Raw genomic sequence first — 17,427 nt, 5'->3', positions numbered from 1 at the left:
AATATTTTTGATTCTTGAGAGAAAACAAAAATATATTCAGTCCAAAACTTAGAATTATTATTCTGTTTTAATTAGTCATTAAGTTTAGTAAATAAAAATCAAGGTTTAAAATATTGTATTTATAAAAAAACGTATGGCTGATGTAAAATACCCAAATAATTTTATACCACTATAGATTATATGAATATATAAAGAAAATAAATATTGTATAATCAAAAACAAAATATTCATTTATATTAAAATACAAATTAGTAGGTATATTGTTTACTTAAAAAATATATTGATTTATTACCAAAATTTCTTAAATAATGTCACCAGTGTCTTTTTTCGTGTTTTATTATCTTTGTTATAAATTTTAATTATATAAACACAGAGAACGTCTTCTAAATAACGGAGTACAGCGAAGCAATGAGACCAAAATTTTTAAATTTTTTATCTCATTGTACAGGTAAGACAAGTTTTTTTTCTTCTCTGGACCCTGGCATAACCAGAGCTCTTGTTTCAAGGTGACACCTTGTCATAACGTGCACAAGCTATAATCCCGAAGTTCCTTATTAGCTCTATAGGACATTGCTTGGGCAACACATTTCCCCGTTTGTATGTATCCCATGGGCAAGATTGTGTCACACCTTGGGACTAAGGAGTGATAGTCACAGCGTAATACTAATCTCACTTTATAATGAGTCAGTTGTGAGACGAGTGTTTGGTGATTTGAAGATTGAATTGTATAGGTAAGCATGTGTATTTCTACATTTAATGGCATAGCTGCAGCCGCTATGACATATTCTCAGTTGGTCCGCTGATGCAAGTTTGCTTATAATTTATTTACACCTGTCTTATGGTTCCATATGCCCATAACCTGCCCTGTGTGGAGTACTAGAAAGCTTAGACTCACAGGATCACACCCGCACGATATAAATAGCTTTCTTTAAGCACAACATTATTATTTGAATGGAGCATAACAAAAGCAATACTTAAAACACTAGACTTTCGGGATTTGGTGCTACATCCGGAAAAGTACAGATTGTTGAATCTAATTTAGACGTTTGGGAAGAAGAACATCGTGGCATCTTCAGAACTTTTATAATTTAGTTATTCTATAAAGAATAAACCAAATGTATGCTATTGCCAAATTATCAGTTTTTCCAGTAAATGCTACAGTGTAAGCCAAACTTTGAGTTCTGATGCGCTACGCTAGTTACAATTCGACTATCTTCGATCAGTGTCGTAATAACCTAAATGTCATATAAATAAATACGACGTCTTTGTGATAAACACGGAACGTGCTTTTTAGTGTTCTCTGATGTTTCTGGATGAAACGCAACTTAGAGAAAGTCTGAAAGAAGATATAGAGATTATATCGATAATAACGTTATCTGTAAAAGCAATAGCTATCTATGATTGGTCAAAAATGTTGTCATCCTGAAATTTCTATTTTTAGTATACAGCGCACGCGTAACGAGAGTAACGACATTTGAAATCGCCATATTTTTATTTTTATTGTTGTGATCTTTAAAAATCACTAAGACGGGGGAAGAGTAAATTGTTATGTAAAATTACCATTAATTAAACGATTTTATTTTAAAGAAATTTAGGTAAGCTTCTTACATGTCAGATTTCAGTTGTGATACCACTAACCTATGCTACTTTAAATTTTTTAGAAAAAAATGAAGTTTCGTTAGTATTTGAAGCTCAATTTATACTAAAAAGCGAAATGGGAGGTTTTCTTGACAAACCTATGACAGATAAATATCAGGAAGATGGAGAAGGAAATGGAATTCGTTATGGGGTAGCGAGTATGCAAGGATGGCGTGTGGAAATGGAAGACGCTCACATGGCCAAAATTAATCTTGGAGAAGCCCTGAAGGATTGGTCGTATTTTGCAGTTTTCGATGGACATGCCGGATGGACCGTTTCCGTGCATTGTTCAGAACATTTGTTGGAAACAATTATGGCAACAGAAGAGTTTCAGGATGATGTTAAGAAGGCAATCCATAAGGGCTTTTTAGGTACTTTTTACATACAATATATGATTAACATAGACCAGTTTTAGTCCGTTTTTGTCATTGGTTTTTAGAATCAAATATGCCTTAATTGATTAAGTATAAAAGCACAATAACTTAATTTAAATAATATAGAAATATAACTATTACATAAGCAATTTAAGAAAACTTGAGTTACAAAGTATTTGTTTGACATAAGGTTACTCTATACTGTATAAAGGAAATATCTTATTATCCAAAAATGCATTATACAAGTTCATAAAGAAATACATTACAAATATAGTCAAACCATGAATATATTTTATGAAGTGGATTTAAGTTTTCTACTCTTTATCTACATTTAGATATTTTTTGTAAGTTTGGACATATAGTTTTTATATATCATGGAGATATATTTCTATGGAATTTATTACATATATTTTAGTACATATATTTCTATGGTTTCTAAAGGTATTTAAACCTTTTTTAGGATGCAGTTTGATTCCATGGGATTTTAGGACAGCAGTTTGATAATCCTGTTCTTGCTTCATCTATTATTTAAAATGAAGGTTAAATTCACTGTCTTCCCTCTTCCCTTAGTTAATTTATTTCTCCTAATCATTTTTATACAATTGTGGTACTGATAATGTGTAAATTACACATATTGGTGCCTGTTTGACAATTGGACCTTCTGATAATATCTTCGCCCCTATCATTTTTAATTCTCTAATATGTGGGGTGCACTACAAGTCAATTATTTGTTTAAGTAATACTACCACTTTTATTTATCTGTAGATTTTTGTCAACTTTTCTTTATACATACATTCTCCATAATAAAATATATACATCTCATTTTTAAAGGCTGATAGATATTTTGTATTCATGATATAATCAATGAAATTCTTCACATTAAAAGTGAGTATAAGTTTAGTGCTCAAAACATCATTACAAAAACAATATTTGTGGTATTTTTATGTTATTTACTATCTTTAATAGGAATTAGTCACATTATCAAAGAAAAATATGTTTATTTTAACATTTTGATTTTAACTTTCTTCATGTGGTTTGTATTATTATTTCTGATTTTACTATGTCTGAATTTAGCCCATATATAATTGAGTAACAATGTACAGATTAGATGGGTATGAATGACATCTTGATTTTTTCTTGAGTGTTTAACATCCATGTTTTTTTCTGACATCCTGTAATTTTTTTTAGGAACATATTGGTTTTTGTTTAATTAAGATATTCCTATTTTTAGCTTTAAAACAAGGAACCATCAATTACTGTTTCAGGACTATACTTGAATTGTTCCACACAATCCTATGTTCATTTTCTTATGCTTCTTTACATATTTGAGATCTATCAAATTCTCTATTTTTAAAATAAGATTAATGTTCACTTATTTTAACATTTAATGGCTTTGATGGTTCAGCTAAATAAAAATGACATTCACAAGGTATTTTATAAATACAATTCTTTGTTTTTTTTCTTTTTGCTGTAAAAAGAGAAAGTCAAAGAAGCGGCTCTAATTATGCTAAATGAGACCAATTGCATCACAAATTTCTCGACAGAATGCCGTATGATATAATGCCATAAGAAAATACTACTATAAGTCAATACCATATCGAGTATACATCATTTCTGTTTTTAAATAACATACATATAAAATCAGAGTTTGGTGTTTAGGGAGAGTAAACTAAATGTAAGACCAAATATTTACCATGTCAGGTTTTTTCCTCGCGATTTACTATGGAATCACTAAGAGGAAAATTTTACTGTCATCATTGCGTTTAGTTGTCTTTTTAAAGAAGAATCATATGCTATGGTTTTTTCTGACGGATATTCTTAAGTTAAAGGTGATTTCATATAAGCAAATGAACTATCTTACAATAAAGTCGCCCCAGGAACGCAACTCAGCTATATTGGCAATATCATTTTAAAGTTGTCTACTTCCAAATGTATAATATAATATGTCTGAATTGTCAATATGAATAAACCAGATAAAATTAAATTATTAGAAGAATTTTTAACCAAGTAACAAAAAACAAAATTTGTTTAATTTATCAATGTTTTGTATTTTGAGAACAATTTCCAAAGTGGAAATCAAAACGTCAAAAATATACTTATTTTAAACTTAAATTCTGGCTTAGTCCCATTAAAAGTAGTAATTATTGCATTTGCATTAAGATGCCACAAGAAAATAGCTTCAGAATAATATTAAGTTACTAGATTCTTCAGTAATTTGTCCATTAAAACTTATTACAAGTTAATAGGCCAAACACATGTCTGCTGACATTTTTATTTTACCAGAAGTTTCTGAGAAAGGAAAAATAAGCTCAGTAACACAACATCCATTTGATAACTATAAAAATAAATGAAAATCTCTTAATATGCCTAACAAATTAAATTTTTCAAGTAAAAAATTATTTGCTTGTATATAAATCAAAACTATCATTACATATGGATAAAAATCTTATCTAAACAATGAGTCATAAGTACTTAATATTTCTACATGTAAATTGATAAACTAATATTCATCAATATGGAATTTAAATTATTTATGGACAGTTTTCAAACCTTAGGGTAACCAAAACTTTATTTTCCCAAAAAAGACATTTTTGGGTCATATTTGATATACACATATCCTTATGATTGCTTTTTGTTTTGTTTGTTTGAAACCTGAATTGCTTGTTTTAAAGTTTGCCTTTGACTTTATTATGTAATTAAATTTGATTTTGTGAGTCTCCTGTCATATCAACAAACCATAAAACTAGTACCAACTTAAGTTTGATAAACTACAGATACCTTCTTACATTAGATTTATCCTTGACAACACTATTTTTCAATATAAATAAAGACATTAGTACATTTAAATATTTGATGAAAAAAATTGACAATAGTTGGTGAAGATAATAATTGTTTATATAGTAATATAAATGCAAATAAAAGACTAAAAATAAATTATATATTATGCTGTACTATACAGTCCCTGGCCAAATTATTAGACACACTATACGATTTTATAAAAAATTTTAATTATGAGCTGATATTAAATAGGTTTTTTCTATATACCAGAAACAATGTATGTTATTAGGTTGTCCATTTAATTGTCTATATTTTATTACCAATGAAACATCATTATTAATGAACAAATATGTATTTATTGACTCTTGAAAGAAAACAGAAATAACGACAATTAAGTGTTAATATTTTGTTGAGCCACCTTTAGCGGCTATTAGAGCTTTAATTCTGTGCGGCATCCTATCAAAGCAAGCCTGTACTGTGCCTTGCATTTGAGGATGATGATTCCACACGTAAATTATTCTTTCTAAGAGCTGTGTTTTGTTTGTAATCATATCTTTAGCCACTTCTCTTTTCATCAACTCCCAAACATTTTCTATGGGGTTCATATCGGGACTATTACCCGGCCAATCCAAAAAAGAGATATTTTGTTCAGCCAAAAAAGCTTTGACAGACAGTGCTGTATGGCAGGGAGCTCCATCTTGCATAAAAATGAATGGTTCCCCATTTGGAAACCAGTCTTGGAGCTGCGGAATCAACCGCCTTCAAAACAAATGCACAATATCCCAAATATCTCCATCAGCTACTACAACTAGAGCTACTACAACCTGCTTTCATAACACCAAAAAATAAAGAGAAGAAAGTCAAAACAGATCAAAACAAAAAAAAACACTAGAAGAAATGCTAAGTTACACTAAAACATTTGATAACCCAAACTCCAACTACCCTGTAACTTATGAACAGTTATTAAACTTTTTTGAAAACTGTGAGGGCTCACCAGAAACGTTGAGTATCGCCAAAATATATACAGAAGAAGCAGCAGAGGTCCTAGATCTATTAACTAAAATATACGCTTATCTGAAGGACCGAAAAATAAATGTCAACTGCACTTGCATAAGAAATAAAATATTAAAGCAAATCAACCCAACCTTCAAACAGACTTAGATAGCGACGCATCTACAGAAACTTATTAATATATCATTTTCAACTCTCTAATTCAATGGAACATAAACGGGTATTATTCCCATTTAGAAATGTTAAAATTAATAATTACAAAATATAAACCTAGTTTGATATATTTATAAGAACCAACTTCAAAAACAACAAAGCTCATAACTTAATTAACTTCAATTGTCATCAGAATCAGAACCCAACACTGCAGATACAGTTACATGATGCACAAATGGGGTAAACGACCATCCCCACTCTGTGACTGCGGACAACCCCAAACCATCTGTCACATTACAGAACAGTGTCCCACAAGATCCTATCAAGGCAGGTCAGAGGATTTCCTAATGGCGACTCCAGAGTCGATAGAATATATAAATAAGTTAGATGTTCGTTTGTAAACATATATGTAATGTTTTATACAAAATATATTATATATATATATATATATATATATATATATATATATATATATATATATATACGATAAATAAATAAATAAAAACTTCAATTGTTTCTTTAAAAATCGAGAAAATGCGAAAATTGCTAGCAAAGGGGTAGCAATTTACATAAAAGATAACTTTTTGCTAAACCAATTAAACTCACAACAACCATCGACGCAATTGGAATTATGGAATGGAACATACATGGGTCTTATAGCCATTTAGAAATTTTAACAGCGTGTGAAGTGTGCAATGGTGTTCTAATGGTAAAACATTTTTTAATACAGTGTTCCAAATATAACAGTGAATGACGGAAATATAACAGACCCGACTCCCTAAAACATGCCCTAGAAGAAAGCTTCAAAAGATCTAAAACACACATTGTAATACACATAAAAACTTATGTATGTATACTTGTAAATACATTATTTATATCAACTGTCACATTAATCTAATTAAGCTGACAACCCTACATGGTCAACGCGTTAAAAAGAATGTGAAACATTTTATGGCTCTTATATTATTTAGAAACGCCATAATTACACATATGTTATTTTCCCAGATGCGAAGTCTGCACTGTAGGTAGCTTTAGAAAATTGAAGGTTTTGCTATAATGTTGAAGTATTTGCTTATGGTGCAGCAAATGCTTTTGCTTCGTTTGTAAAGCAGTTGCGGCAAACTTATTTATCATATACTTTGAAGGTTTTGAAAAGTACATTAATTTGAAGTAAAAGCATTTGCTACGTTTTATTCATGAGACCCATTATCAGCCCGATGTAGGTACTTCAATTGAGAATTATATATTGTGATCATCTTACCTCACAATCATCGTTTTTCTCAATGTAAAACATGATAAAGTTAATAACATCAAATATTTTATTTTTTAATCATGTTATTTTAAAAACTTTAGCATTCAGAAGAAATATTTATAAGTATATTATTTTAGAACTGGACAGTAAAATGCGCAGCCTGCCCGAGATGACTTCTGGTGAAGACAAGAGTGGTACCACTGCAGTCTGTGCTTTTGTTTCGCCACGCAATATATATGTAGCTAATTGTGGTGACTCGCGCGCTGTATTATGTCGTGATAAGGCCCCAATATTCACGACTCAGGATCACAAACCTGTCTTACCCAGTGAAAGAGATCGCATTGTGAAGGCAGGAGGTTCTGTTATGATACAGAGAGTGAATGGTAGTTTGGCGGTAAGGAAATAATAAATTTATTGATAGATATTTCATTTCCATAAATAATATTCGCATGTCAACTGTACAAAGAGTCTCCAGTTTATGTTTCAATATAAGACAGAATGATAGAAGCATGAAAGTAAATACTGATCAATATAATCTCTAAATTAAACTGAATTACTAACTCATATACATTAAACTTATATGAACAAAAATTCTGCCAAGTGATTGAATTCTCAGAGTTCTCCCTACCTAAAATGGTGTTTTATTAATTAAGAAGGTTTAAGTTTAATTAATAAACAAAATTAACAAACAATTAATAATTGAATAGCAAACAAATCAAGTTAACATTTATAAATGAACAGTAAAATTGTTTTGACCAACTAAAATAGCATACTTATTAAACTGTTTATTCGGGCTGTTGGGCCGTTGTCTTCTGTTGAGATTTGTTCTCGACGTTTCGCCAACACTAGGGGTTGGCATCTTCTGGAGATGTTGATGCTTCGCTTGTAAGCAGAAACTGACGACGCGTTGTACTACGGAGGCAATATTTATAATTCCCACTCGCCTCCCCTCCACTGGTTTCGGCTTGAGGGGGCGTGTCGTTGTTTATAGTAGCTTTTCTATCTCCGTGTTTGGCGGGAAGGGCGTTTGTGGATTTTAATACTGGTATCCATGTTTTGTTGATTTTTAGTCCTTCTTCTATCCTATTGAAATTGTTTGGGTGCTTGTATATTTCCACCGCTTCCCGATATAACCGTGGGTAGTACTGTGAAGTTTTGTCCAGCATCTGTGTTTCTTCAAATAGTATTCGATGTTCTCCGCTTCCCAAAGCGTGTTCGGCAACGGCAGATTTGTCGATATGTCCTAAACGACAATGGCTTTTATGTTCATTTATCCTGGTGTTGGTGTGTCTTTTTGTGGTTCCCACATATATCATTCCACATGTGCATGGTATTCGGTATACTCCGGCCGTTGCTAATGGGTCGCGTTTGTCTTTTACCGATCTTAAACAATCCTTGATCTTCTTTGTAGGTCTGAAGATGGTCTTTATGTTGGCTTTCTTGAGTATTCGCCCAATTCTGTCCGTTACCCCCGATATATAGGGCAAGAACGCTTTCCCTTTACATTCTGTTTCTTCGTTCCTTCTTCTAGATACGTTGTTCATCGCCTTGTGTATTTCTCTTCTGGTGTACCCATTAGAGGACAGAATTGGGCGAATACTCAAGAAAGCCAACATAAAGACCATCTTCAGACCTACAAAGAAGATCAAGGATTGTTTAAGATCGGTAAAAGACAAACGCGACCCATTAGCAACGGCCGGAGTATACCGAATACCATGCACATGTGGAATGATATATGTGGGAACCACAAAAAGACACACCAACACCAGGATAAATGAACATAAAAGCCATTGTCGTTTAGGACATATCGACAAATCTGCCGTTGCCGAACACGCTTTGGGAAGCGGAGAACATCGAATACTATTTGAAGAAACACAGATGCTGGACAAAACTTCACAGTACTACCCACGGTTATATCGGGAAGCGGTGGAAATATACAAGCACCCAAACAATTTCAATAGGATAGAAGAAGGACTAAAAATCAACAAAACATGGATACCAGTATTAAAATCCACAAACGCCCTTCCCGCCAAACACGGAGATAGAAAAGCTACTATAAACAACGACACGCCCCCTCAAGCCGAAACCAGTGGAGGGGAGGCGAGTGGGAATTATAAATATTGCCTCCGTAGTACAACGCGTCGTCAGTTTCTGCTTACAAGCGAAGCATCAACATCTCCAGAAGATGCCAACCCCTAGTGTTGGCGAAACGTCGAGAACAAATCTCAACAGAATACAACGGCCCAACAGCCCGAATAAACAGTTTAATAAGTTAGACGATGGCCGTGAAAGCCTAACGCAATTTAAAATAGCATAGTTTGTTGCAAGATATTTTGGATTTATTTTGGATATATCTTCTAGGTATAGTTGTATACAGGGTCGGACTTATATACTGATACATTTTATCAAAATTACGGTAATCACACAAAGTAAAAGAAAAATACATATAAGTAATACTTTTATATTAAAATATATATTTAACTTAATGAAAGAATACAAAAAAAAATTAAACTTAACTATCGTCTACATTTAAATCGGTATCACTATCATAGCTATCGTTTAAATCTATAACTACTCTATTTATAATGTTTTGGAACTGTAAGTAATTTTCTCCTAGTTTTTTGACATGCTCTATACATTTTTTCCAATTTTCTGCTGTAATATTACATTCGGTCTTAATTAAATCTACAACAGTCGAAAATGATTTAGGAAAATTATTATTTTTCCTCACATTACTTTTTAATTGAGACCACAACAATTCTATTGGATTCAGTACACAATAGTAAGGAGGTATCTAATACTTTATGGTCATAATTCTCAGCTAGCTTGTCGATAACATAATTTTTTCACATTTAATTAATTTTAATAGTTCTATAAGTTGTTTTTTTTTTGTATAGGAATCCATAAAATATATTTCATGTTTTGATAAAAATTCTTGAATTTCCGCTTTATTTGAATTAGTGTTTAGAATTTTATTCTTTAGTCTACAATGATACGGATCATTATCCAAAATAATAACGCTATTTCTTTTTATTTAGGTAGTAATTGCTGCTCAAACCACTTTTCAAACAAAGTACTGTCTATCTTGATGATAATCTAAGCGACAATCACTTACACTCTTAGCAGAGAGTAATAAAGCATCTTCTACCCATCCCGATTCTACCTCACAATGTAAAATACAAATTCTCTTCCCTCTAGGGGGAGGAACATTGGTGACACAATTTTTACTACCATCGGTCCAACATTTTTTAACTATATCGTGGGTGTCGAATCAAGTTTCATCCAAATAATACAAGTTCTTCCCATCACTCCTAAAAGATCTTAGACTCTCCAAATAGTCGAACCGCTGCATAAAACATAAAACCATTAGATTTTAAAAACCTCCAAAAAGTAGTTTTATGACACTTGGGGATTATTTCTTAATTCACTCAAAAGTTTATTTAAAATTGGTAAGTTATTCACTGAATACATATGATATATTGTTTCTCGTATAGCTGATAAATGAAAATTCGGTAATACTCGATCGGCACCAGAATCCTTTCTTTTTTTTTTTTTCGCAACACTGGACCGTCTTTTATAAGTTCGTACACAGTGGATCGTGACACTTGTGTCAAAAAATCGTCTTTTTGATCGCTTCTGATTTAACCATCGTCGAAAGAAGACCTAAGAAAAAACTGTAATTTTACTTTTTAAGGAATTCTGCTCGGAATTCTGTGTTTTTTATGAATTAATTAATCCGTAAATATGATTAACCTTCCTTATACCCTGGTACCTACGTAAATACCTGGTGGGGCGAATTCTCGCCCCAGGTCTAAAGTTTTTATTAATATCTGTAATTAAGTTTAATCAATCGATTTGAAGGTTTAAGACATTGGTAGTTGATGGATTAAGAGCACAAAGAAGTAGTAAAACCCAAAATACCGGGAACAGAAAATTAAATATTCTCGTCGAATTTTGCGGAAATGTATGTTGGGCGAGAATTCGCCCCACGTGATATCGAGTGTTTTCACGTTCTACAAATCTGATTTTATCAGTTTAGACGAAAGTTTTGGAAAATGGTTACTAATGGCTGTACTAATTACTTGCCATGATGTGCAGTAGCATTCTTTACATATTGTAAAGTGCAATTAGCCCTAAGTACGTCTGATATCTGATAACTGCTAAAATTACCTGTTTATTTGGTGAGTTTCTGAATGTACTGTCTTCTGTCTTGTTTTTAATTTGTTTAATGGTACTAAACAAAGTATACAGACAATAAAGAGTTAAAAAAATGGTAAGATTAATAAGATACATAGAATTTTTGCGCTTAAAAGTGAACCAAACTACTAGGGCGAGAAGTCGCCCCACCTGGTACTGGTCGTTTTAAAATTCATCCGGTATTAGGAAGGTTAACTAAAGAGTATTTTTAACGAGTACTTACCGTTGTAAACGTTAAGCACGATTTGCTTTGCATCGTGTGTGAGATGAATATAACCAGAACGTTGTTCAGGTTCAGACTCATCCTCACTTCCTGAAATAGTGGCAGGAATGTACAGGACATCGTCACTAATCATTTCTATATCACTCATATTTATAGTTATTACACTGACTTCTGTTCTAAATGAACGACAAAAGAAAAATGAAGTTCTTTTCAAATAAACTTTCTTCTCGCAGAAGCCCATTTAGTGATAATTTCATATTTAGTAAACATTATCCTTTGACCTGAATAAAATTCCAAGAAATTTTCTAATCTCTTATAAACACTGGCTTTTGTACCTAGAAATTTGTTCTGAATTCCAAGTACAAATGCAATTAACTGATTAAATTTAAATAGGTACACAAAATTACGCTTAAAATTTTATGTACCAATCGTTAACAACTCAAAATTGAAATACATACCTGCCTACACCTACTTTGTATCATTTAGTAAAGTACCTTTAAACTTTGGATATAATTTAAAATTGAACCTAATGTAACGAAACACTAAGGGTGACTATTCGCTACAGCATTAAGGGAGTATAGTCATTTTGTGCTTGATATCGGCTAAGTCTCTTAAATCTGGGGAATTCCATCCGAATTATCTTGCAACAGATAGTACATACGCTATGATTCTGTGCAAACAGGAATTGGAGAGTTAGATAGAAAAAAGAAGACATGAGTATGAGTTGTTGCTTTTATACTTTTTTTTTATTCGACAAGTATGTCGGATATGATAAAAGGTGGATAACACAAAACATTCATTTTTATATGCCAATTTTAAGTTTAGACTGTATTAAAATATGATAAGCTGTCTCTGATAACTGATTTGGAGAAGACACAATTAACGACAACGGAGAAAGATTGGTAAAACTATGTGAAGTAAATGATTTGAAAATTATGAACGGATTCTACAAACACAAAAATATACATAAGTACACATGGACTCAAGAGACAAGAAAACTAAGATCCATTATTGACTACATTATCATGAACCACAAAAGCTCCATCAAAGTGAAAGACACCAGAGTGAAAAGAGGGGCAGAGTGTGGAACAGATCACAAACTTGTGGTGGCATGGATGGAATTCCCCTATATCTGGACAAAACAAAAACATACATCGATTGTTACAACGGGAACGACAATAAACGAAAAGAGGCTCAAATTACATCTATTGTAGGAAGAATCAATAAAAGATTTATACAAAAGAAGACTAGACCAAAAACTAGAAGAATTCAGATATGACACGTTAGATGAAATGCATGAACACATAAAAACCTGCCTGATTTCAGCGGCCTTAGGAGCTCTTGGAGAAGACGACCAAAGGAACACCCATCAGAATATCAAATTAAGGGAAGACACATAGAAATGCATAAAAGAAAAGAAAAAACTACACATAAAATACCTAAACACCAAAAAACAGGAAGACTTAGACCTATATAGAGCGAAAAAACAGAGAGGTAAAGAAAAGAGTAACAAATGAAAAGAACGAATGATGGGAACAAGCATGCACAGAGATAGAACGACATATCGGAGGAACGAGAAATTCAGAATCATGGCGAATATTAAAAGCACTTCAACGAAATAAGACAGAGAAAACCCAGATCGGCAAAATTAGTGAAAACGAGTGGCAAGAATACTACGTAGAACTACTTACAGAAAACCATCCCCAATTTCAGGAAGAGAATATAGAACATGCAGGAAATGGGGCATACGACCAGATAGAAATAAGCCTGGCAGAAGTTAAGAGAGCAATCAAGACACTGAACAACAAAAAAGCCAAAGGACCCGGAGGAATACCAAACGAACTAATTAAAAACGGAACGGAAAAGTTATTCCGCATGCTACATAGAATGTTCGAAAGAGGACTAAATGGAGAAGAAATACCTGCGGAATGGACACAAGCATACATCACATCCATACATAAGAAAGGAAACAGGAAAAAATGTGAAAACTATAGAGGAATTAGTATAATATCGTCGGTAGGTAGACTTTACGGGAAAATTATTAAGGAAAAACTAGAAACTGAAATAATAGGAAAAATTGGAGAAGACCAAGCAGGGTTCACAGTAGGAAAATCATGCCTAGATCATACGTACACATTAGAACAACTGATAGAGAAGAAAATGGCAAAAGGTACACCGGTCCATCTGGCCTTTGTTGATCTAAAGAAAGCATATGACTCAATACCTAGAGTCAAATTATGGGAAGCAATGAATGATCTCGGAATCCGACAAACACTAATAAAAGCAGTTAAAGCACTATACAAAGAAAACAAAGTAGCTATTAAATGTGGAAATAAAGCCTACAATCCATTTAAGACGACAAAAGGACTTCTACAAGGCTGTGCTACGTCCCCTACTCTGTTTAAAATATTCTTGGAAAAGACACTCAAACCATGGATGAGAAAGTGCGAAGGAATGGGCATACCAGTAAGAGACGAATACCTATACACCTTAAGTTTTGCCGACGATCAAGTAGTCATCGCACAAGATGAAGAAGATCTCAGCTTTATGCTCAGAAAACTAGAAGTGGAATATAAAAACAACGGAATGGAAATAAACTTAGAGAAAACCGAATGCCTAACAACAGAAAACAAGGATATGAGAAACCTAGAGATAGACGAGGGAAGACAAATAAATGGAACAGATAAATTCAAGTATTTAGGAACCATAATATCGAACCAGGGAATAACAGAAGAAGATATAAACAACAGACTGAGACAAACAAGAAACTGTATAAGACAACTAAACTCAGTGTTGTGGGATAAGAACATTACTATAAAGACAAAAAAGAGAATATATAATACCCTGACAAGAAGTATCCTGACATATGGGTCCGAAAACTGGACAATAAACAAGAGAAATAGAGGTAGAATAAGAGCAGTAGAAATGGAGTTCCTGAGGAGAAGCTGTAGACTTACAAAAAGAGACAGAATTGAAAAGGCAGAGATTAAGCGGAGAATGGGAGTGCAATCAGACATAATCGACTATATAGAGGAGAAGAGACTATCCTGGTACGGCCACGTCAGAAGAGCGGACAGAGGACGCTGGATAAACAAAATCACAGAATGGAGCCTGATTGGAAGAAGAAAGAGAGGAAGACCCCGAAGGTCATTCAGAGATGAAATCGACGAGGCTATGGAGACAAGAACCCTGCGAGATGGAGACTGGAATGACAGGGAAAATTGGAGAAAACAGTTGAGTGAAGGAAGACAGTGAAAACTGTGGAAATCCTTAGTAGTAGTAGTATAAGCTGTCTCCATTTAGGTTGCCTAGAAGATCAATCTAAATCGATCAATCAATCGAGGGAAATTAACACGTAGGCTAATGTGGATAAATGTTAAATACAGAATTCAAAGAACATATATGTGTCTAGGCCCAAGCAGAATAAGGAAGATATTTATTGTAAACCTTTTGTGGTATAAAAAGTTTTTAACCAAGATGGATATATGTTGCAACACAGCATGTGAGAAATATCAACACTCTTAAATGGTAGACAAAAGCATATAATGACTATCTAGAAACCCGTCAGAGCTATAGTGTCTATAATTGCAACAATAATATATGCAAATTTAATAAAAATAATATCGTAGACTAATTTTCGAAACCAAATCAAATCAAATCTTAACTGTCTTTTCCTTTTTAATAAAAATAATTGTCATTTATGCCCTACTGCATTTTTACAAAGTGTAGTTCCTGGACGGTACTAATATATCTTTTGTGTATATAAATTCTAAATACCTTTCTTTTAGGTGAGTCGAGCATTGGGCGATTTTGATTACAAAAATGTGGAAGGGATGGGTCCATGTGAACAACTCGTTTCACCGGAACCAGAAATATTTGTAAGGGAGAGGGACGATATATCGGACGAGTTCCTTGTTCTGGCTTGCGATGGTATTTGGGATGTAATGAGTAATGAGGATTTGTGCGCATATATACACCATCGTCTTTGCATTACGGATAATCTTAAAGAAGTTACCAGTCAAGTTATTGATACCTGTTTGTACAAGGTAAGAAGGAAAGCATTTTTTAATCTTCTAAAAAAACAATTTACTGTAGTGGTAATGTCAGCAGTCTTTATTTAGACAAACAAAAATTGAAAACTGAAATTTATTTACTTTACACATTTTCAAATATTCTATTGAATACATTTATAAAAAAAATTCTGACCTATTTACAACTGTAAAGATATTTTAGTGATGTATATGGTTGAAAACACTCAATTGCATAAAATTTATTGCAGATTAATTCGCCTCATTCAGATTTCCGAACGAGGAAAGATTTGTACACATTTTACAAAGAAAAACAAAGTTATGTTTCCAATATCTAGGTTTGAAATACACAAACAAACTCTTGGGATGTCACTCAAAACTATCTATTATACAAGCTTAGTTCATTCAAGAGTTAGCACTTTTAGAATGGAAATTAAATTATCAAGTGGTTGAAAATAAAATACTACCAATGTTGATACGAGAGTTGTCTTTTTAGTTTTGCCTATAGCCATAAAGACAAAAAATATATACACTTAAAGTACTGTATTGATTTTCAAAATATGTTCCACCAAGATCGATACACTTTTGCATATATGTTCAAACCAATTGGTAAAACAGTTATTCCAGTCTTCAGTTGATACCTGCAAAATCGCTGTCTTAAAGGCATTGATGGTTTCTTCTGGCGACTGGAGTCGCTGACTACACATTGAATTCTTGATCTTTGGAAACGTGAAGAAGTCATTGTGATTGTCCTGATGTAGGATGATTCGCCGTTGTGTGTTGCTTAGCGAAGTTTCGCAATAACTTCTTGTAAACAAACACTTATATACCAATCATGAGTAACCGTTCTTCGATCTTCTAAAGCAATTGTTGCCACATGACCAGATTTTGACTTAAAAGTTGCGACCATTTTCTTTGATATACTTGGAAAAAAGATCGCTTTTGTTGGATTTCCTCATCGTGAAACACCCGCACAGAGGATTGGCGTTTATTTTCCAATTCGTAGGAGTAAATCCAAGATTCATCGCCACTAACAATATTATAAATGTTTTTTGAGCTTCCTTTTTTGAACCGTTCCAATGTCTTTCGACACCAATTAACGCGAACCGCTTTTTGCTCTTCTGTGAGCAAATGAGGGATCCAACAGGAAACCAGATTTTTCTGACAGTTATTCTCAAGTTAAAGTTGATTTCATGTAATCAAATGAACTATCTTACAATCACGTTGTACCAAGAACGCAACTCAGCTATATTGGCAATATTATTTTAAAGTCGTCTACTTTAAAATGTATAATGTATGTCTGAATTGTCAATATAAATGAGTCAGATAAAATTAAATTATTAGAAAAAGTTTTCTTCTTCTTGTGCCACTCCTATCGGAGATTGGAAATCATCAAGGCTATACTGAACTTGTTTACAGCTGACCTAAAGAGTTCATTAGTGGTACAGCCAAACCACTCTCTCAAATTACTCAACCATGACATTCTTCTACAGCCTGGATTCCGTTTTCCTAAAATTTTTCCTTGCATTATATTTTAACGTAATGCATATTTATGTCCTCTCATCAGGTGACCCAAATATTCGACTTTTCTTCGTTTGATCGTTGACAAAATTTCTGGGTCTTTTCCTATCCTTCGCATTACTTCAAAGTTTGTGACTCTTTCAACCCAACTTATCTTCAGCATTCGACGGTAGGACCACATCTCGAAACTTTCAATATTTTTTATGTTGTTCTGTTTGAGAGTCCAGGCCTCTACACCGTATAATAGCGTGT

The 17,427-nt window shown here is 33.0% G+C and overlaps 1 protein-coding gene across 1 annotated transcript in view; it reads left to right on the top strand.

Moving 5' to 3' along the window:
* Window positions 1-1,435: 1,435 nt before the first annotated feature.
* The window catches only part of alph (protein phosphatase alphabet), a 29,832-nt gene continuing 13,840 nt past the window's right edge, over window positions 1,436-17,427 (top strand). The window contains exons 1-4 of the mRNA XM_072535489.1: window positions 1,436-1,595; window positions 1,662-2,009; window positions 7,344-7,600; window positions 15,415-15,672. Coding sequence (XP_072391590.1) covers window positions 1,715-2,009; window positions 7,344-7,600; window positions 15,415-15,672 — 810 coding nt within the window. The 5' untranslated portion in view covers window positions 1,436-1,595; window positions 1,662-1,714. The remainder of the gene's footprint in view (window positions 1,596-1,661; window positions 2,010-7,343; window positions 7,601-15,414; window positions 15,673-17,427) is intronic.

Source organism: Diabrotica undecimpunctata, chromosome 6 (genome assembly GCF_040954645.1).
Source record: "Diabrotica undecimpunctata isolate CICGRU chromosome 6, icDiaUnde3, whole genome shotgun sequence".
In the NCBI taxonomy this organism is placed as follows: domain Eukaryota; kingdom Metazoa; phylum Arthropoda; class Insecta; order Coleoptera; family Chrysomelidae; genus Diabrotica; species Diabrotica undecimpunctata.
The sequence above is the reverse complement of the archived record's forward strand: the minus strand, read 5'-3'. Positions and strand labels throughout refer to the sequence as shown.